Source organism: Antennarius striatus, chromosome 1 (genome assembly GCF_040054535.1).
Source record: "Antennarius striatus isolate MH-2024 chromosome 1, ASM4005453v1, whole genome shotgun sequence".
Classification (NCBI taxonomy): domain Eukaryota; kingdom Metazoa; phylum Chordata; class Actinopteri; order Lophiiformes; family Antennariidae; genus Antennarius; species Antennarius striatus.
In genome coordinates this window covers 28717314-28738109 of record NC_090776.1, presented here as the reverse complement: position 1 = coordinate 28738109, position 20796 = coordinate 28717314, and the positions used below count along the sequence as shown (strand labels likewise).

The following is a 20796-nucleotide window of genomic DNA, read 5'->3' as shown; positions in this document are numbered from 1 at the left end:
GATACAACAGGAATTAAGAAAGAAATCCAGAAATAAATCTTAAGAAGAGAGGAAACGACAATAAAAGCACTCTATGTCTTGTGTAAAAGGAAGATGGATCGAAGGACAAAACATTTTGCAGCAAGTTGAGAGGTGTGTCGTACCGCCTGGTACTTCTGCCGGGCCATGTAAGCTCTGAGGATTGTCTGCATGGCCAGAGCGGCTGCCTGTTTCTGTCTGTAGCGTTTCTTCTCCACGTACATCCTCCGGTACTTCTGGATGATGGTGGCTGCCCGAGTACGACGCAGGAATTTGACGAGGCTGAAGATAATATATACATTTCAAAAAAAATTTTCTCGGCCTTTGATTTATTTGATGACAATTCTCAAACAAGTTATTTAATCAGCCCACTCACCAGCGAGCCTGGTACCCTCTGATGAACCTCTGGATGGTGATAGCAGCGCTGCGCATGCGCAGATACTTCTTGCGGGCCAACCAGCAGCGGATGGTTTTCTGGATGCGAATGCAGGCGGCTCGCAACTTGTCTGCTCTCAGCTTCTCTAAGTAAGCTACCTGACCAGCCCTGAAGAAGATCTTGGTCTTACCAAACTGATATTTATCCTGGTCCTACAGTCAGAAAGAAGCACGGGTCAGGGACAAGAACAACAATAAGATGGGAGGGACACGCAGGAAAAACAAAGGCAGCATTAACATTTACAACGCTGTAAACGCGAACATCGTGACCGACCTCAACTAGCTTCTCCAGGACATTCTTGCACGTCAACTTCTTGTCATGTAATACATCTTTTTGCTTCATCAGCACTCTGTACCGGCTGAAGAATTCCTGGTATGTCCATCTGAGAGACAAACATGAAAACCATCAGAAAAAGGCCGCGATCTAAACATTTATCTACCCCCCCCCAACTGCAATTCCTCCAACATAAGTTGGTTTTGCTTGTATCTATTTCACACACATATTCCCACTTCTCATCCCCAATAGTGGCATTCATTTCCAACCTCCACTTTTCTTTTACATCGAGAGCGTTCCAGATATCTGCGATAACAAACGTCTATAAAGTTTTGCGACAGTTTTCAGGCATTGCTCGTCTTTGATGACTTTTATCCAAAACAGTTCAATAGGGGTATGAGAACGTTCCACTCTTTATGAGTGTAACTTCTAATTTGAAAAAAAATTGTGTAGATCATTCGACCTTATGTCAAAATGTTCTTGTAATTGTGTAGATGATCTTTAAACAGTTGATCGACAGTAACAAGTCCTTTTTCTGCCCAGTCGTTGAACCCAGCATCTAAGCTACTTGGTAGGAGTTCCACAGAGTTCTGCTGTCCCAATAGTACAATTTCAAATTTGGGAGACTGAGCCCTCTTAACTTTTTTTGGGTAGAAAACTTGTTTCAGTTTGATTTTTGGTTTCTTTTTCTGTCATATAAATCAGGAAATCATTTTCTCGAGCATTTTAAAAGTTATTACCGGGTTCCAGATGGGCAGTGATCAATACAAATATAATAACCTTGGGAACAGATTCATCTTGTTTCAATTCGCCTAAAAAATGAGTGGCAAAATCTCTCATCTGACCAAATCTGATTTTATTTGAGTTATTAATCTACTTTAATTTTCTTTATATAGTTGAGACTTTTCTGGAGTTATAATTTATGGAGTTTCATTATGCTAATTATGTAGTTTATGCGACGTCTTTGTTGGTGCCAATTTTCGTCACTATTATGTGAGCAGATGTTACCCCGAATTTCCCTTAGGATTATTAAAGTATATATCTATCTATCTATAAATACGATCTAATTTCTAAATCATCAATAGGGGATTATTAAAGTGGACTTTCTTCTTTCTTTCTTCTGCTAGAATTTCCATTTGCCCTCTGCTAAGCAATGTTTCAAATTCTCAGTGCTCAAAGATATCAAACACAAGAGGAATCATGAGGAATCAGGTATACATCAGTACCTGGATGGGAAACCTGCAGCGGAGATGCGGATGGTTTCCAGGACACCACAGGCCCTGAGCTGCTGCACAGCACGCTTGGGATCAAACCTGCCAACAGCAAACGGTCCTGTGAACAATAGTTCACTAGTAAACACACACTAATAAACATTAATAAAACAGAAGAGACTCACGTGAAGGCCATCTTGAAGTCGTTAGGTTTGATGCAGCGTACGTAGTGCGGAGTTGTTGCATTCAAAGTCTCCATCAGCATTTGCAGAGAATTACGAAACTGTAGGAGAGAAGCTTTTATCATTTTCATCACAATTATCTTCATCATTTCATTCTGAATTAATGCATGAAATGCAACTTTGGACACTTATTTGAACAATATTGAATCAACATCAGAATATTTTAAGATGGGTACATTTGTAGAATGTATTATATGGATCTATAGAACCTAAAAAAAAAGAGAATTCAGGACAGGATAAAATGTTGTTTTTTTTAAAATTTTATTTATGATCTAAAATCTGAATTTGATCTCAGAGCAGTGTCCAGATAGCTTCAAAACACAACAGAGAACTCCATCCACCTGGCAGCCGACAGTCTTCTTGTGCTCCTTGCTGGTCTTCTCTCGGCTCTTGTCAGGTTTGATGCTGAGTCGGGTTCGGCCTCCGGTCCCGGGAACCTGACCGGTGGGGCTGGTGGCTTTCTCTTCATCTTGGAACAACTCCACCAGCAGGGCGAACTGGGAACAGAGGCCACCCACAGTCACAAACGGAACAGCTGAGGGCAGCATCGCACAAAGCAGGCGCTGTTGATTTACTGAGATTTAAGTTGCAATCCACTGTTAAATGAAATACACTGCATGTGTATTAGTTAAAGGTCATCTCTAACAATCTCTCCTTACTGTGCATGGCACGCATGTGGACTTCTCATACCTACTGCATCAGTGGAGACACAACAACATCTTACATCTGGATGTTTTCCACAACTTTTAAACGCTATTTTGAATGCGTCCTTTTTTACATTCATATTAAAGTTAACAAACGTGTTTTTCAGCCAGTTGCAGCGACGTGAGTGCTAAATACTAAACACAGAGACAGCTGGAAATCTGTTTGATATTTTTGATATTAGATGAGTGAGTATAGTCGATTGACTTGTTGATTAGTGTTGGTTAGATCTGTTGCAACGTTTTAAAAAGAGAAAAAAAATTTAGAACAGGTTTTGTTTCTTTCATATATGACAATATGCAGAGGCCATATATGATGTATTTCGCTGTGGTGTTACGGCATAAACATTATCATGAATAAGCGTAGCCTTTAGTAAAGCACATGTTCCATATAACACGGAGGTTATATGAGGAAGCTGCAGTGCAGCCTCTGCTTCAGGTCCTGCGTTTCCATGCGACTTCCATCTCCAGGAGCATTCTGTAGGACAGCGGCTGCAACAAAGAATCTCAGCATCTCCATCCATCCATCCATCCATCCATCCATCCATCCATCTTCCACCGCTTATCCGGGGGCAGCAGCTTCAACAGGGAGCCCCAAACGTCCCTTTCCCCCCCACATCCACCAGCTCTGACTGGGGGATCCCAAGGCGTTCCCAGGCCAGTGTCGAGATGTAATCCCTCCACCTGGTCCTGGGTCTGCCCCAAGGTCTCCTCCCAGCTGGACGTGCCAGAAACACCTCCCTAGGGAGGCGTCCCGGAGGCATCCGCACCAGATGCCCAAACCACCTCAACTGACTCCTTTCCAGGTGAAGGAGCAGCGGCTCTACTCTGAGCCCCCCATGAACAGCAGTGTTTCTACCTTATCTCTAAGGGAGACACCAACTATCCGCCTGAGAAAGCCCATTTCAGCCGCTTGTATCCTCGATCTCGTTCTTTGGGTCATGACCCATCGCTCATGACCACAGGTGAGGGTAGGAACGAAGATTGAACGGTAGATGGAGAACTTTGCCTCTCGGCTTAGCTCCCTCTTTGTGACAACAGTGCGGTAAAGCGACTGCAATACCGCTCCTGCTGCCCCAATTCTCCGTCCAATCTCACGCTCCATTGTTCCCTCACTCGTGAACAGGACCCCAAGATACTTAAACTCCTTCACTTGTGGAAGGACCTCATTCCCCACTTGGAGAAGGCATTCCACCGGTTTCCTGCTGAGGACTATGGCCTCAGATTTGGAGGTGCTGATCCTCATCCTCGCCGCCTCACACTCGGCTGCAAACCGGACCAGTGAGAGCTGCAGGTCACAGGCTGATGACGCAAACAGGACCTCATCATCTGCAAAAAGCAGCGATGCAATCCTCAGGCCACCAAACTGTAACCCCCCCTCACCACGACCAGCCTCGATATCCTGTCCATGAAAATCACAAACAGAATTGGTGATAAAGAGCAGCCCTGGTGAAGGCCAACAGCTACTCGGAACAAGTCAGACTTACTGCCACCCTCTGTTTTGCCTCCATCACAGCCGAGGCTGCAGTCCTTCTGGCCTGTCGGTACCCTGCAACTGCTTCAGGAGTCCCCAGGGACAACACGCCCCTGAAGGCCTCCTTCTCCAGTCAGACGGCTTCCCTGACCACCGGGGTCCACCACGGTGTTTGAGGGTTACCGCCCCTTGAGGCACCCAAGACCTTGAGACCACAGCTCTCAGCTGCAGCTTCAGCAAAGGAAGCTTTGAACATCAACCATTCAGGTTCAATGCCCCCAGCCTCCACAGGGATGCACGAGAAGCTCCTTCGGAGGTGGGAGTTGAAGGCCTCACAGATGGAGTCCTCCTCCAGACATTCCCAGTTCACCCCCACTACTCGTTTGGGCTTACCAGGTCTATCCAAAGGTTTCCTCTGCCCCAGAAGAACAATGGAGTCCCCTGCAGGGATCCAATCAAGGACCCCATTTAGGGACCCCAAGAAGGCCAAATACGCTTGGATCCAGAACCGAGGCTATGCGTGGAGGTCAGCCCCCCCAGATCCAACTGGTAACACTCCACCTCCAACACAAGCTCCCGCTCCTTCCCCGCCAGTGAGGTGACATTCCACGTCCCCAAAACCCGCTTTTGCCGCCCGGGTCTGGTAGGTCGTGACCCCCCTGTCGTCACTGCCACCCATATAGCAGCGCACCAGACCCCATCGGTCTGCCCTGCTGGTGGTGGGTCCATCCTTCCTTTCTCCTTATTCACAAGAGCCCACCATTTTTTTTCTCCCACAGTGCATTTAGTGCTCCACATGCAACAAACAAACGTATCTTCAGTCTCCTCAGTGCTGTTAGAGTGAGAAGAAGTCAGTAAAAGAAAAGAAACAGAAAGGGAAGGGCAGGAAAAGCTACAGGTAGACCAGCGTAGGAAGAACGCCTCTGTTTACCTTCTGCTGGCAACGAAGGGTTGTCATGATGAGGACAAAACCAAACATACATGGACAACATGTGGAGACAACAGGACAAAAAAAAAACACAGTATGATATTGGATGCTTAAAGGAAAGACTCACGGGTCCAGCTCAGAATCATTCTTACCCACATCAAAAACTGTGATACGCATCTACAATTCAGAGCAAACAGAAAATAAAGGCAGTCGGGGCTGAAAGTGAAGCTGAAAGAATGGAACGTGATTTGTCTCTGAACATTTTATGACGTATTTCCGCCGAGTTCCAAGTCTGCATGAAGTATAAAGTACACTTGTGTTTGCACGTGGGGATTTTATCTGCTCTTCTTTCGATCACATCCCAGGTCGTGATAAATATAACAAGTAAATTTCCAATCAGGCCTTTCTTGAGTGCACTGTATTGATTAGATTTGGAAGCAGATATCAGCAAAGAAGTGAGACTTTTCTGTGTCTCCTGCAGGCCCCAGTGCCGGCTGAGCAGTGCATTATATGAATTATAATGCTGGGACACGTAAATTGTGTTCTTTAGCTTTTTTGTAGTTGCTTATGATACATAAGTGATCTACAGACAAACCTCAGAATAAGAACGTTACATGAACGGCCTAAAATTGACGTATGTGCAAAGCAATGAATAAAGACAAATGTCACATGTTCCTAAAAAAGAAAATGGCACACTTGATGAATAAATATAGCTTTTGAGCGGTGCGTCAGAAATGAAATGCGACGAGGGGACAAACAGAACTCTCTGCTCACTTCATGGGATAGATAACACAGGCGGGTACAAGGAAGGTCTCTGTCTTCAGGCCAGTCACCCTTCAAACAACAACACTGTGGTGTAGAGGGTTTGTCAAAAGAGCATTAAGGATTTAAAGGCTTTTGACCCGTGCGCCGATCCTGAGCCATAACTAACACTTATGTGCTGTTAATTTGCCTTCATCTGACTAATGCAGGCTTAATGGCGTGTATCAAGAGTCCGCCACAAATTCCAACATTAAATTAATGATCCATTAATAAACATCTACCATTTATAGACTTATTGATAGCAAAACAAAAAAACCCCCATTAATGGCTGAACACTACATGTATAAAGGTTGAGTCGTACATCACCACATCAGCACTGAATTTATTTTTGGACAAGCTCAGAGACTAGTGATAAATAATCACACACATCATATGTGGGGTTTGTTTAGCCAGTGATGTAAATTACTGTGTGTGTGTGTGTGTGTGTGTGTACCTGCATGCAGGTATTATGATAATTCGTGTCTAGTTCCTCACCCTGCTGGCCTTCATCACATTGATCTGCTCTTCATTCACCGTGTCCTTGTTCTTCTCCAGGAAACCTTCACACTGGTATTCCACCTGACACACACACACACACACACACACACACACACACAAAGCAATACGCTGAATAATATGCTGATTTTCCACCTCTTTTATTTTCATTCATTTCATTTATTTTATTTCCATTTTCACAGGTATCACAAATGCCCAAACAGACGGCAGTGAAAGAAAAAAAAAAAAGCCTCAAAACCCAACGCTTTGGAGGGTTTGGTGATTAAAAACTAAAATCCTCAGAATCCAATCTATTATGAAGGGATAAAATGGGCACTTTACTTACTGAATTAGTTAATGTATTTTTTTTTAAAAAATACAAAACAATTACAGTAACAATTTAATAAATTATTAGACATGTAGCCAGAAATGAAGTTGCTCATGCCCACCTTATCAGCAAAATGCTGGATGATGAAGGCGCGGTTGGACATGCGTGGTTTCTCAAAGAGAGAGCAGGTCTTCAGGTGAGTGTTGTAGAGTTTCTGAGCCCAGGAATCATCCGAGCCTTTTGGCATCTGTTGAAGAAATAGATGAGTAGAGACGTGTAAAAGTTTGCTTGTAAAACACAACAAAACTGAACATTTCAATGCTCCCAACATATTATTGTGTTATTATTATTATTAAGACTTGAGAAGTAATTTCATCTTGTGCAGTTAAAGTCAAAGATTTGAAGACCAGATCGCTTGAAGGACTGAAAAGATTCCTGGTCCGTCTTTCTTTTTGACATATCAAGAAACTTAACAAGTGTGTGTAACATAGATTATTTAAAACATTACAAAAGTATGGAATGAAGTGGAAGAAAGGTACCCGGCACTCCTCATCTAACAGGTCCAGGACTCCCATCTTCGCCTCTATGAGGTTGATGCAGGGCTGATTGTCATAGAAGTCGATTAGAGTCCAGGGGATCTGCTCCTTCATGTACTCCTCTTGCTCCAGCTTGAACACATGCTACACACACACACACACACACACATGTACGTGGGGGTTGAGTTGCACACGTCATCTATCCATGCAGTCAGTCACATGTGACACAGGTGAATTTGCCATCAGATAAACCACACGCTGCTCACCATGTTGAACTGTTGCTGGAGTTTTTCGTTGGCGTAGTTGATACAGAACTGCTCAAAGCTGTTGATGTCAAACGTCTCAAACCTGGAGAGAGAGAGAGAGAGAGCAGAGAACAGCTGGATGACACCGAAGACAATCACTTAAATGACCTCATTACAACTTAGGCCAATCATTTCTATTGTTTTTTGGTTTTAATAATTCCCAAAGTGACTTCCTGTGTGTTTTAGATACAGGACAACGGCGAGACATCACCACTACATTTAATCACGGTGTTTTAATGAATTCGCAGACATACCCATAGATATCAAGGACCCCGATGAAGGAATGCTGTTTCATATTTGTGATTAAGGCTTTGTTGACGTGCTCCACAATCCAGTTGAAGAGCTTGGCGTAGATAAGTTTGGACAGGGCGTCGCGGGCGTTGGTGGCCTGCAGGCGGGGGATGGTTTTGATGTAGGTCTCCGTCGCCGTCTTTAGCTTCCTGTGGCACAGCCACTGAGTCATGTCCTGGTAGGTCACACCCACCAACTCACAGAATGCTGCCAGGTGGTGATTGTTGGGCTACACACACACACACACACACACACACACACACACACACAAAAAAAGAGACTCTGATCATCACCCCAAGTCACCCAACAGCTAATGGATAATGAAATACGTCATGTTTTATTCTTGTACTGTTATAGACAAGATAGAAAGCGAACCAGTTGGTGTAAAGCACCAATAAAATCGTATCTCATGAGCTGGAAGGAGGGGTATTTAGCTGGGGTGGTTGAGTGACAAGCCTGCAAAACCAGGATGCACTCCTATGGCAGCAGGAAAATTCCTATCTGTAACCCAGTGACACATGCTTTCACCAAATCTATTCCCATTTTCTGACTCCCCAACACTGTTTACACCACAAATTAAAAAACACAATACGTAATCTGAAATATGGTGAAAAAAAATTAAAAAATCCCAAAAACCTGAATGGTCCATATCCAGAAACCTGAGAAACCTGGTAGATTATCCTGTTCACATCTTCAGGGCCACGTTTTAAGAAAGCAAAAGTATGGATGAATTATGACCTAAACTGTTTAAATTAGTTTAATTTAAAATTCAATCTGTACACTGGGGTGACTGAAGAAAAACTGCAGAGTAGAGGACAAGGAGGTAGTTGGTGTGACAGAAGAGGATGCAGAAGACAGGGGTAGATGGAGGACACTGATTCGCTGTGGCGACCCCTGAAGGGAAAAGCCGAGTCCCGGGTCCCTTAAGTAATTTCCCCCAAAACAACAATAAAAAAGAACCAGACAAGGAATTACATCCATAAGTATACGAACACAAACCAACATGTTGAAATGTAAAGATAAAAAGTCATTAATGTCGTCTCTAACAGTAGAAATATTCCCCTTACAGGAATGACGCTGCTGTCGGCGTCTCTGTCCTTTATCTCCACGTTTCCCAGATGAAGAATCGCAGCCAAAACCCGGAACAACCCCATCTGATAGGACTCATTGATACCTGCCAAGGGAAACACAGACAATACTGTATAGTTAATGGTAAGCTGTGACTACCACTACAGTACCATCATTAGTCTTTAGTGGTAGCCGTAAATAGGGATTCTATTCTTACATTCTGTGTGGTTTTTATTTTATTTTATTTGTTTACTATTCATATTATTTTATTTTTTTACTATTCATATTATATTACAATTACAAATATGCGTTTACTTCAATGTGAAGAGGCGTGTGTTACCGAGCAGTGTGAAGGCACTGCGAGTGTTGGAAAGCTCCTTGGTGTCGTCTATACCATCGATAACGGGGCTGCGGCCCTGCATGGTGTACAGGAAGTTGTTTGCGTTGCCTGAGCGGACAAAAACAAAAACACAAACACAAACACAAACACACAGTCACAACATCTTCCATCCACTCTGTCCATGCAGACCTGCAGTGGAAGAACACGCTCCTGTATTTCTGAAGCATAAGGTCTACCTGACATCTACGGTAGTTGGCCCAAAAGGGCCGACTAAAGAACAATTTATTACTTTATTTTTTATTTTATTTATTAATTTTATATTATTAATTAATTAATTAATTAATTAACTGTTTATTTTATTTATTAATTTTATTAAATTTATTTATTTATTAATTTATTAATTGTTAACAATTTATGAATTGCTCATTGCATAAGTGAGGGGGAATATCTTGACTCGCTCAAACAATACAGCCTACATAAACTCTCAGATCCACCGACACGCAGACACAATCTCATTATTTTACAAGCGGCTCAGGTTTGTTTAAGAAACGTAGAACACTTCTGCGTAAGAACGTTCGTCTGTTCAACTGTTCTGGAATCAGCGTCTTAATAAACACCACTGTATTAAGACGCTGAGATGATGTGACAAGCACACCATTTACTGAGACAGGAAGCCTGTATGAGAGGAAAAGACAGCAGCTGTGTGCGTGTGTGTGTGTGTGTGTGTGCGTGTGTGTGTGTGTGTGTGTCATGACTAGGATGAGCAGGTGCAGACCCACAGTGGGAGTGCTCTGTATGAGAGCCTGTTCAGTCACAGTCAATGACTTTGGCGCATCTAACCCGATGTATAATCTGATATCTGGCAGCGCTCCTCAGAAACCTTCATGTGGTTCATTTCCATCGGACGTGTGGGGGAGAGAGGTTCTCATAATATAAGGATTCCTTTGTGGGTCCAGATCAGCAGCAGTTAGGAGACGTTGTTGCTAACATGGTTCTCATATGGATGACTCTATCAGGAAACACGTAAATTAAAATTAAATTAGCCATGACTCAGAGATGATTTTTGGCTTTCCTGCTGGGCATAGAGTCTCTCTATTCACTGCTCATTTCGTATAAATAACGTATTTGCCAAGTGGATGAGGTAAGTCAATATTCATACGGGGTCGGCAGCTTGCTCCCCCCTATAGCGTGACATTAAGACTGGCAAACTTGTTTGAAGTGTGAGTACGTACGGGCGTATGAATGCATGACAACACTTACCCAGCTTCAGACTCTTGAACTCAGGTAGATGGGATGAAGCACAGAGCTGATAGAAGATATGGTAATTCCTCTCGTCATCAGCCTGCAAGAGAGCATAAAGATCATATTGTGCACACGTTGACCTGCACCAGGCTCAACTGACCTAACCGAGCACGTGAAGACAAGACTTACCCTCTAACGAACCATTTTCCCTGGGTATAAGCCCCACCAGCGTCTGAATAAATGAGCTCTGTATTTAGAAAGTTCAACGTCTCAACACTCGGAAGCTCCACTGGAACAGTATTTAATGCTTTCTCAAAGTCATGTCAACAGATATCTTTGAAACACACGTTCATTTTACGAAAACAATATGTAGCCTGTTTATTTTTTTTTATATTAAAAAGATGACGCACACAACCCTCTTCCTTATGTCCTAAATGTGTGCACCTGCAGCTGAAGATAGAAAAAACAAGCCGATAAATAGGTGGCACTAGAGCCAAACGGGTGAAAAATGTGAGCAGGGAACTGATCATGTTTCTACACCAATATCCTCATTCCTCTAAAGCTCTGTCTGTGACTGTGGAGTGTGTGTGTGTGTGTGTGTGTGTGTGTGTGTGTGTGTGTGTGTGTGCACACTGGTGTAAAACATTCCTCTTTATCTTGACACTGCCCTACTGGTTCCACCAGTGAACAAATACACCCGCTAGATATACAATACAGTTATATAAGAGAAAAGTAGGCAAATATCATCTGAACAGGAATGGGCAGAAGTGTGCAAACATGGAATGAAATAATTCAGAAAAACAAATTTAAATCTATTTGTCAAGCTGCTTTAAAAAAAAAGAATCGGATGAGAAGGATAAGGAACAGATGATGATTTAGGGAGGAAATTCTTTGTCCTGGTGTAAGCCAGCGTGACAGATGGATTGTGGGTAAGGGGTCTTTGTTTCCTCATCCTTTTCTTTGTAGACAAGGAAATTACTGCTGCATTCTTCTTCTGCTCAAACGAACACCAGGGCCAGACAGACCGTTGGTACTGGTTGTGATTTTTATGACTCCTACTGAACACATTGCTCGTGCTAGTGCATGTGTGTGTGTGTGTGTGTGTGTGTGTGTGTGTGTGTGTGTGTTCATGTGAGTGCATGTGTGTCTGACTGACATACCGATGTTGATAACAACAATAATGTCTTATAAAACAAAAAAGACTTTTTACACGACTACAGGTAATGCTCAACATACGATCAGAGTTAGTGGGGGAGCTCGGCCATCTGTTTGTCACCACTAACACTATCTTCATTAGTCTTTGCTTTAAAAAAAATAGTGCGTATATTATAGAAACGTTAGCACTACCTAATGCCTCCAAAATAACTAATTCATATAAAAAGAATGACTTTCACCTGAAACACCACTCGTGATTTCTCCAGCAGATATGTTCTCATGTTGGCACCAATGATATGGTAGCGGTTGTCGAAGCCGATCTCAATGTATTTTCCAAAGCGGCTGCTGTTGTCATTACGAGTTGTCTTGGCGTTTCCAATGGCCTAAGAGACAGGAGATAAATCAAAAAATGCACACACAAAAAAATAAAAAAATATCGTGATGAAGGTTTTTAATTAGATGGAGCAAAACGGTGTTATTATTGAAATGCAATTTGGATTCAAGTTGACATTGCACTCATCGTTGAAAAAATGTTTTAGACACGAGCATTTTAGTAAATTGTCTTGTTTTCCACGGACATGACTCAGGTTTGTCAATGGGGTTTTCCAACTGAGCTACCTTTTCATTGGCCAATATCTTTAGCCTTAGTTCAATAAACGTAACTGATCAATGACCCTTGTGGTGAATGGTCTACAGATGGGTGTGGCTGCAAGCAAACACACACACACACACAACCGCTGATACACCCCAGATAAACGACAAACTGGCATGAGAAGAGTTAAGTCAGACTTTTGGGTGAGTTCAGACCAAACACTCGGTTTCTTCATTGCAGACAAGGAGTCTTTCAGCGGCGCAGGTATTCCAGCCTCGGCCTGCATCGCTCTCTCACACACTGGTGTTTTTGCAACACGGGAAAAGCTGATGCAACCATCTACTCTGCATCCAGGCTTCGAGGCTGACGTGACACCACTACAAGGAAAATAAAGGTTTCTATTCATTCTGCAAGCTTGTCTGTGATTGGCTTGAGGTAAAAAGCGGTGGTTGGGAGGGCAAGAGTGGAAGAAGGTGGAGGAGGGGAGGAAATAGTGACATATGGGCACAGGAAAGTCTCCAACTCTCACTGTGTGTGTGTGTGTGTGTGTGTGTGTGTGTGTGTGTGTGTGTGTGTGTGTGTGTGTGTGTGTGACTCTGCAGGAAGTAATGCAAAATTCACGGAGTTCAGGATATGACCCGTGTTATTGCAGCACCCATCAGCTCAAGAGCATAAAGGCAGTGTGGTTGAGAAACCGAAAACTGAAGAAAACTGATAATTAGGATGAATTTTGATATCAAAAGACTTTCCCCCTCACCTCCATGATGGGGTTAGAAGCCAAGACTTTCTCTTCTATGTTAGCCTCGCTGGCCGTCCCGCTGACTGTAGCAAAGTATCGCATGGCGTATTTGGCTGATACCGTCTTTCCTGCACCGGACTCCCCGCTCACAATGATGGACTGGTTCCTCTCATCCCTTACCGGGGTTAAGAAAAACAAAAGCACACAAGAGAAATATCTTTCATGAGCTAACTTAATCATGGTGAAGGCGTATCTGTTCTCCTCATAGACGAGTCTTTACATTCAGTGGTGATCAACATAGCGACTGGTGAAGTCTGGGTATCATGTGCACTGGCCAGGTGAAGTCAAGACACTAGATGTTATTCCTTCATGTAGATTATAAATTTGATTCATTGTGCAGCCCTACAGGAAGTAGTGTGACTGTGTGTGTGTGTGTGTGTGTGTGTGTGTGTGTGTGTGTGTGAGTGATTTAAAAGTCAAGCAGCACAGAGACAGTGAGACCACCTCGAGCCTATTTCTGGCTCAGCTTTGACCTACAAACCCCGAAGAGGGAGGGCTGAGCAACAAGGAGACTGGAACCAGCCACACAAACCTGGCCATCTGTTTGTAAGCCTCCTCTGCCACAGCAAAGATATGTGGGTCCATATCTCCCATGTTCTGACCGCTGTAGGCGTTGATGATGTCTGTGCCGTAGATGGGCAGCGTCTCATATGGGTTGATGGCCACCAGAACGATTCCTGTGACACAGAGGTGAAACACACAGATTTTTTCTTTCTAAACCGAGCAGCCGGAAACCGAAGGTCCCCGTTTAAAACCACACAACCTCCGATTGGTGAGGAGAACACACGCTCTGATTGGACAGCGGACTCAAGCAGGTGGAGAGCTCACAACAGCTCAATTACACAGTTCCCAAAGGAGTAATGATAAAATTGCTTGTTGAACAGACACAACAATTAAAAAATAAATTACATTTTATTATCTGCAGCATTTCATTGATATTAAACTATCTGTGTTTTACCTGATTGTTCAACTTATTTAAAGATAAATATTCACGTAGGAAGAGACACAGACATGCTTTTTACAGAGACAAATTATCTGTAACAGACAGAACATTATAATGGAGCCAGTAAATAAAACCAGAAAAAAATTGTATATGTTTTTTTTGTACCTGCTAACTGCAGGTACACAACCAAAATGTCATATGTTGAACTGAAATTTGCTCATTTAAGATTATTGGTAAAAAGGAATGTTACTAAATCTGTTTCACTGATCCTCCATCACTATTTTTTTTAATATTCATGAAATATTCCTAGTTAATGAAGTTAAAACAGAGGATTTCACGTTAGATCACTGATAACTCACGGTGGATCCTCATTGGTTAGTTACAGCCCCACCTACCACAGTAAGTGTAGATGAGCTTGGAATCGACAAAGCGGACTTTGAGGTTGTGCAGCACGGCCGGCTCGTGGAGGTAGCTGAGCGCCGTGAGATCATTCTCCCCCACCAGGATGTCAGGGTTCCGCAGGTAAGGCAGATTCTTGGTGGTGGGGTCCAATGTGTGCTGGATGCTCTGCAGACGAAACAGGAGAGTTGCTACGTTCATACTCACTGAACAATGAGACTGATGGGGCAGCTTTTCTCATTTCAGTTTAGAATTTTATAATTAGGCATATTGCATTAATCAACAATTAAAAAGAGCCACCTCCACAAACCCTAACAAAATGAAAGAACTTGGCCTTAAATAAGCAGCATGATTTTGCTGCTATATTAACATTGGATCATCAAAAGCAATATAGAAAACGATTTTCCAGCAGCGTGCATAAATTAAAAAGAATAGTGCAATGAGCTGCTGGCTGTTTGCATTCTAAGCATTCGGTTACTGCCATACATCTAAAACACTCTTTGGGGAATCATTGCAGGCTGTTCTCATTTGTGTAAACTGTTGATGGTGAGACCATCAGCCATGAATGAGTCCGAGAAGGAGTGACCGCAAAAAATGAGCAGACAGGAGTGACTAATTCCTTCCCACGCCATCGTCTTTTTGTTCTTACTGTTCCATCCTCCAACATGAGCTGCAGGGAAGAGTCGCCATTTTTGTAGTCCTTGGTCAGCTCGGCAGACTTCCACACATCCTCTGTATCCGGGATCCACACCCGCGCACACTGAGAGACAAGAAAAATGAAATGAAGTGTTTTTATATTTTAGGAGTTTGCAGGAATTGTACACGTATTGCATCATTACGGAAGATTAAAGTGATGCTTAAACCTCGGCTCAGCACTGATTTTGACTGTTAGAATAAATATGACATATCATAATCTTTAAAATTATAAAACTTTATTAAAAAAATAAATAATATAAAATAAAAATAATGATATGATCTGGAGATTCTACTGATAAAACTTTACACCTGAACTAGACAAGCTAAGCAGGATGACCTCATTAAACACTGGGCACTTTTATTTTATTTTATTTATTATATTATAGGCCACTGGAATTAATATGGAATCTATATCATGGATATGCTCCAGTATTACCACTTCTTCACAAACAGGTACAAGTCTCAATGGACAACGGCATAAAAAGTGTATTTTTCACTATAGAACAACAAACCTAAATAGGTTAGCATATTTTATTAAATATCATGATATTGAAAAAACTCCAGTGTGATCTTCATTATTAATTCATGTCAGTTTGTTAAATTAAAGTGGATCGTCCTCAGGTAACTGCTTTCAGAAGTTAACAATACGGATGGGAAGGTATTATTTTTCATCAGAACTTCATGGGTTGAATGCAGCTGTGGCCAGAGATGTAAAAGCACACACGTGAACCAAAAGCCCTTCACTATAAATCTGTTTCTTACAGACTTGTGACCAGAGGGAATCAGCTGATCAGCGACATTTGGGGGGAAAGCGGTGATGAACACTGGCGGTCACATGGATGAGGAATCCAGAACACCGACCTAGAGGACGAGGGCGGTAGTGGGATTGTGTTTTCATGTCGCTGCAGCTGGGATTAGTTCGTATTTATTTTATGTGAGCTTATTTCACTCGGGTCCACGAGAGACAAAGTCAAAAAGGAAATGATTACTTATTAGAAAAGATTACAAGTACCGTAATCCTTTTCTTTCTTTACAAAAAGCGTCATTCAGGGCTTAAGATGCACACATACATGTATCCCAACACAAATCAGGATATTAACGACTACGTGACCCGATTCAAGTAAATGCAAGTAAAAGACAGAGAGCCATTAATGCGGAGTCTGAAAGATGCTTTCTTGATGAAGCCACAGACGGCCGAAGCACATGACGCTGATGATCCATCTGACTAGGATTCCACCGCTTCCTCTGGTTTTCTTGCGTAAACTGCTGGGGATGGTTTTAAGGACGCGAGAATAAAAGGGTTCAGTGTGTGAGGGTCTCAGTGGGAGAGAGAGAGAGACGCCAGCGAATTCGATCGTCCGTTCCATCATCAATCATCTGAATAGTGACATCATCGACCTTCCACTCACTCTCTTTGTGTTGAGGAGAGAACAAAGAAGAAAAGATGGAAATCAGAGTTAAGGCATTGGAATGATTTCTTAACTCCATTTCAAACAAATCGCCACCAACAAAATACTAAATGTGTGTGTTTGTCGTCTGCGAATCCACAGCGTGACCGGGAGCGTTTCTCTCCAAAGGCCACAGGCTATCCCAGTTTATCCTTTATTGACGTGATCACGATGGTTAGAGCATACAGGGTGGGATAGTTCCACCACTTTACACAAAGAGAAACACACCCTATCAGACACACAACAAGGTCAAAGGAAACACACAATCAGATTAAAATGAATAATGGAGGAGAGAATCAGGATCGACATCTCAGTCTGTTTTGTGACCGAAAAGAAACCTGGACGTTAATTTAAAATGCTCAAATAAACACACACCAACATGTTTCACACATACACACTCACACACACACACACACACACACACATAGATGTCTGATGTGAGAAACAGATGTGTGTGTGTGTGCGTGTGTGTGTCTAGAATGAGAATCAAGAAGTGTGCCAAGTAGCAGAAGAAATTCTCTGAGGTGTGATCCAGCTCTAAACTCGATGTTGCTATTTTAATCAACCACACACACACGCACACACACACACACACACGCACACACGCGCACACACACACTTAATCCTTTACAATCAAACATGCTGGACTTGCGATGAGTCAGAGATCGGCCTCTCAGTCCGCCTAAGGGAGGGGTGGATGGCAGGGAGGCTGGTGTGTTGGCTGAGGAAGAGAAGGGGGATGAAGAACACACACACACACACACACACACACACACACACACACACACACACACACACACACACACTTGTCTACTTCCCCCTGCACGCAGTCAGAAAACGGTGATCTAGTTAGCGACGGATAGCGACACGTTCAGTGTGATCTCGCTCCGATCACACCTTTGATTTGCTTCTTTTTTTTTTCCAGCCAAGAAGCACGAATCAAACTAATCTGTGATTCGCACAAACTGAAGAGGGAGACGTGAAACCTTGACCTACTTACATAGGTCAAAGATGAAAGCTAGCGCTCTGACCTACTGATCCGGGTCCTGAGTGTACAAAGCTGAATTTTGACCTCGACCTAGTTGTCTCAAGGTCAAGGTCATCATCTCATTTTCATCCCCTTTGTGCTTTAATGTTTCATCTATCTAACGGTTACGAAGAGATTTGGTGGACGGACGGACGGACGGACGGACACTGACAATCACAATACATCAGTGCTTTGAAGCGGGATGTATGGGAGACATCATGGAACTATTTACTGACATGGCAGCATCACAGATACAGAAACAGAGCACAGATATTCAGACATGTCTCATACTGAATGATAAAAGTCTGTCAGCAGCTCTGCTGGTGAAAGTAGATGACTCCTGCTAATCCTGGTTTGAGACAAAAGATTAAAACCAGATTAGACTAACTCAGGAATTAACACCACCTAATCTTATTGCAGTCAACTACACCCGGATTTCAATACATTCTCACATAGCGACGTGTTACCATGACAGCAGGTATTGCTTACATGATGACATGTAAGCTCATATCCCCTTAAATATAGGTTCAATTTTACGAGATGTACCCCAAAAACTGAAGAAATCGGGAGTGGGATTTTCAAACCACTCTACATCGACAACGCAGGTAGAAGACCGAACGTTGTGGAGGAGCTTTGTCTGCCTCTCATCCATCCCACACAAAATACAGCTGCTACGTGCATCCTGACGGGGTCAGGTTTCCCCGCTGATAGGAGGTTCAGTCTGCATACCTTTAAAGGGGAGCTACACCTGTATAAGAGGTAGAGAATAGCTGCCACTGCTTACCATCAGCTCTCGATCCGACAGCGATGCCTCTGCAAGAGACAGACTGAGGTTTGGAGGTTGTAGAGATCAGGACATTGGGAACATGTGTGTGTGTGTTTGTGTGTGTGTTTGCGAGACGTCATGCGTGCTGGGGGTGTGGGGGCGGGCATCCTTAAGATGTGTTTACAAATCTTCAAGCCAACTACAGATTAGAGAGACGTCACCTTGCAAATGCTGAGCTCAGAGTTCAGAGGAGACGCCGCGTCCTGCCGTGACGCTCTCAGCGTTCACGCCCGCCAACACCTCAAGGTTTATCAGAGAACTTCTTTCTGATGTCAATCGGCTGATTTTCTTTAAAAAAAAAAAATAGAATACATCACACAGTGTGTTTGTATGACCTGTTGGACAATGGGTTCACTTTCATCACCAGCGAAAAGGACGTGGGATGTTCTCTGCTTTTTACGGCCCAATCCCCTTTAATTCAGTCAAGCCTTATCCAGAATCAAAACGACAGCCCTGTTACCATCAATTACAGAGCAGATTAACCCTACGCAGAAATTCCAGATGCATCCTCAGTTTTAATTGGATCGACACAAACTAACAGATACTGGTTCCATTGTAGAAAATATCTATAATGTCTGAGAAAATGGAAAAATAAAAACCTAGACCCGCTTTGTAGCTTCTGCCTAATCCTGTCGATAAACCAACCATCACGCAAAAAAACCTCCCTGGAAAAATAAGAGGCAAAAAAATAGAATGATGTCTGAGACTTTGAGGTCAAAACGAAGTCAAACTTATTATCATCGTCTTTCAACTTTTTTTTTAACGTGAATCAAGTGGAAACACAGCAGATTAAAACTTAAAAAGTTAAAAACGTTTAGCATCACAGGCTGGCAGAAAGTAAAGAACTAGACGGCTGCAGCGGTGCGCAAAGACTGTTTTGCTCTTCTATTCCCAGCAAAGCCGTCATTGGAGTCCCAGACTGCCGAGGCCTCATCACATGATGCCGCTCATGTGAGGATCGGCTGTTTTTCTGCTCAGCTGGACAGACACAGCGTGACGCCAAGACATAGACATCTCAGAGCCGGTGGAGAGCTGGGCTAAGAAACCCTGCCGACGCTCACGGCGTGACCAGCAAAACCCAACGTCCACTGGTTTACACGGATCAGAGTTGCTCATTAAACTCTGATCCGTGTCTTTCATTGTCAGTGAAAGACAATCAGCATATTGACATCCTTTTGTCTAAAAGATATATTAACAATAAAATTGAAAGAACAAAGATAATTGGCTCTTTGGCAAAATTTTGATTCTCTTTGCCGCTACATACAGTACGACCTGCAAAAGCCAACAGGCAACCTGTTGAATAATTACCTACATGGTCTTTATAGCTGAAGAAGGATAGCACGTAGCTGGATTATTGTTCAGTGGGATAAAATATAGTTTCTCCATTATTTCCAACAAGGTGGCGAGAGAGATAAAGATGACAAAGACAACCAAGCTTAAGACAAAGTTGAAATGACGGCAACTGATTTCTGAAACGAGGACTTTACATCAGTTAGAAAACAACAGCAGCAACAAAAAAGCCAGGTCTTGTTGGTTCTGGTCACACAGATGCAGAAGCAGGGTGTGTCGGGACCGGGTGCCGCTTGGCCAATGGTGATACAACAGCATCAACACAAAAACCCAACCTTAGAGATCACTAACAAATGAAGAACACAAAGATGAACAGCTTGTCTGAACTCAAACTCTTTCAAAAGGTAATTTTCTTGGAACAGTCTCAGAAGCGTTTCTAATGCCATTTGTCCTCTTCATCAATGAATGGATGAATTGGGATGAATTTAGCAGAAGATTAAAAGAACTTACTTGGACATACATATACTCCAACTCCCGGTTCATCTCGTCTCTTTATCAAGTCTCGCAGTTCATGGTTTTCTGGACGCCTCCAGCCACACAACACAAGACCAGACTGACTGAGCTCTGAGCTGCACGTCGCTGCTGAATGAAACCTTCCCATTGTACCCGCAGACACGAGTAGCGCTGACCTACGACTCCCACAGTTCCCTACCCGGTGACAGACGACTGGCCGCTCCTGTTGTCTATCAAACATCCGGACTTCCTTCTTTTTAATCACATGAGCTGTGAGGCAGACAGATGCTCAGATCAGGAAAACATGACTTTCCCACAAACCACTGCTTTGGCCCCCAGTAGAACAACTGTCTGACAGAAGCATGGTGTGATGGAACGAAACGGTTCTTTAATTTCCTTTGAGGAAAAAAAAAAATTAA

The 20796-nt window shown here is 43.0% G+C and overlaps 1 protein-coding gene across 8 annotated transcripts in view; it reads right to left on the bottom strand.

Moving 5' to 3' along the window:
• Positions 1 to 20796, bottom strand: part of myo5aa (myosin VAa) — a 37857-nt gene that overhangs the window by 14038 nt on the left and 3023 nt on the right. For 4 of the 8 annotated variants that reach the window (XM_068324477.1, XM_068324837.1, XM_068324902.1 and 1 more), the window contains exons 2-20: positions 15227 to 15337; positions 14574 to 14745; positions 13768 to 13912; positions 13194 to 13350; positions 12084 to 12227; positions 10708 to 10789; positions 9448 to 9555; positions 9107 to 9213; positions 8003 to 8268; positions 7710 to 7791; positions 7447 to 7587; positions 7029 to 7154; positions 6580 to 6663; positions 2522 to 2677; positions 2124 to 2221; positions 1954 to 2040; positions 728 to 836; positions 395 to 606; positions 144 to 300 (exon numbers count right to left, since the gene is read on the bottom strand). In XM_068324477.1, the coding sequence (XP_068180578.1) occupies positions 144 to 300; positions 395 to 606; positions 728 to 836; positions 1954 to 2040; positions 2124 to 2221; positions 2522 to 2677; positions 6580 to 6663; positions 7029 to 7154; positions 7447 to 7587; positions 7710 to 7791; positions 8003 to 8268; positions 9107 to 9213; positions 9448 to 9555; positions 10708 to 10789; positions 12084 to 12227; positions 13194 to 13350; positions 13768 to 13912; positions 14574 to 14745; positions 15227 to 15337 (2544 nt within the window). Of the gene's footprint in view, positions 1 to 143; positions 301 to 394; positions 607 to 727; positions 837 to 1953; positions 2041 to 2123; positions 2222 to 2521; positions 2678 to 6579; positions 6664 to 7028; positions 7155 to 7446; positions 7588 to 7709; positions 7792 to 8002; positions 8269 to 9106; positions 9214 to 9447; positions 9556 to 10707; positions 10790 to 12083; positions 12228 to 13193; positions 13351 to 13767; positions 13913 to 14573; positions 14746 to 15226; positions 15338 to 20374; positions 20574 to 20796 lie in introns of those variants that run through there. The other 4 variants (XM_068324400.1, XM_068324557.1, XM_068324802.1 and 1 more) reach the window with 3 other exon arrangements.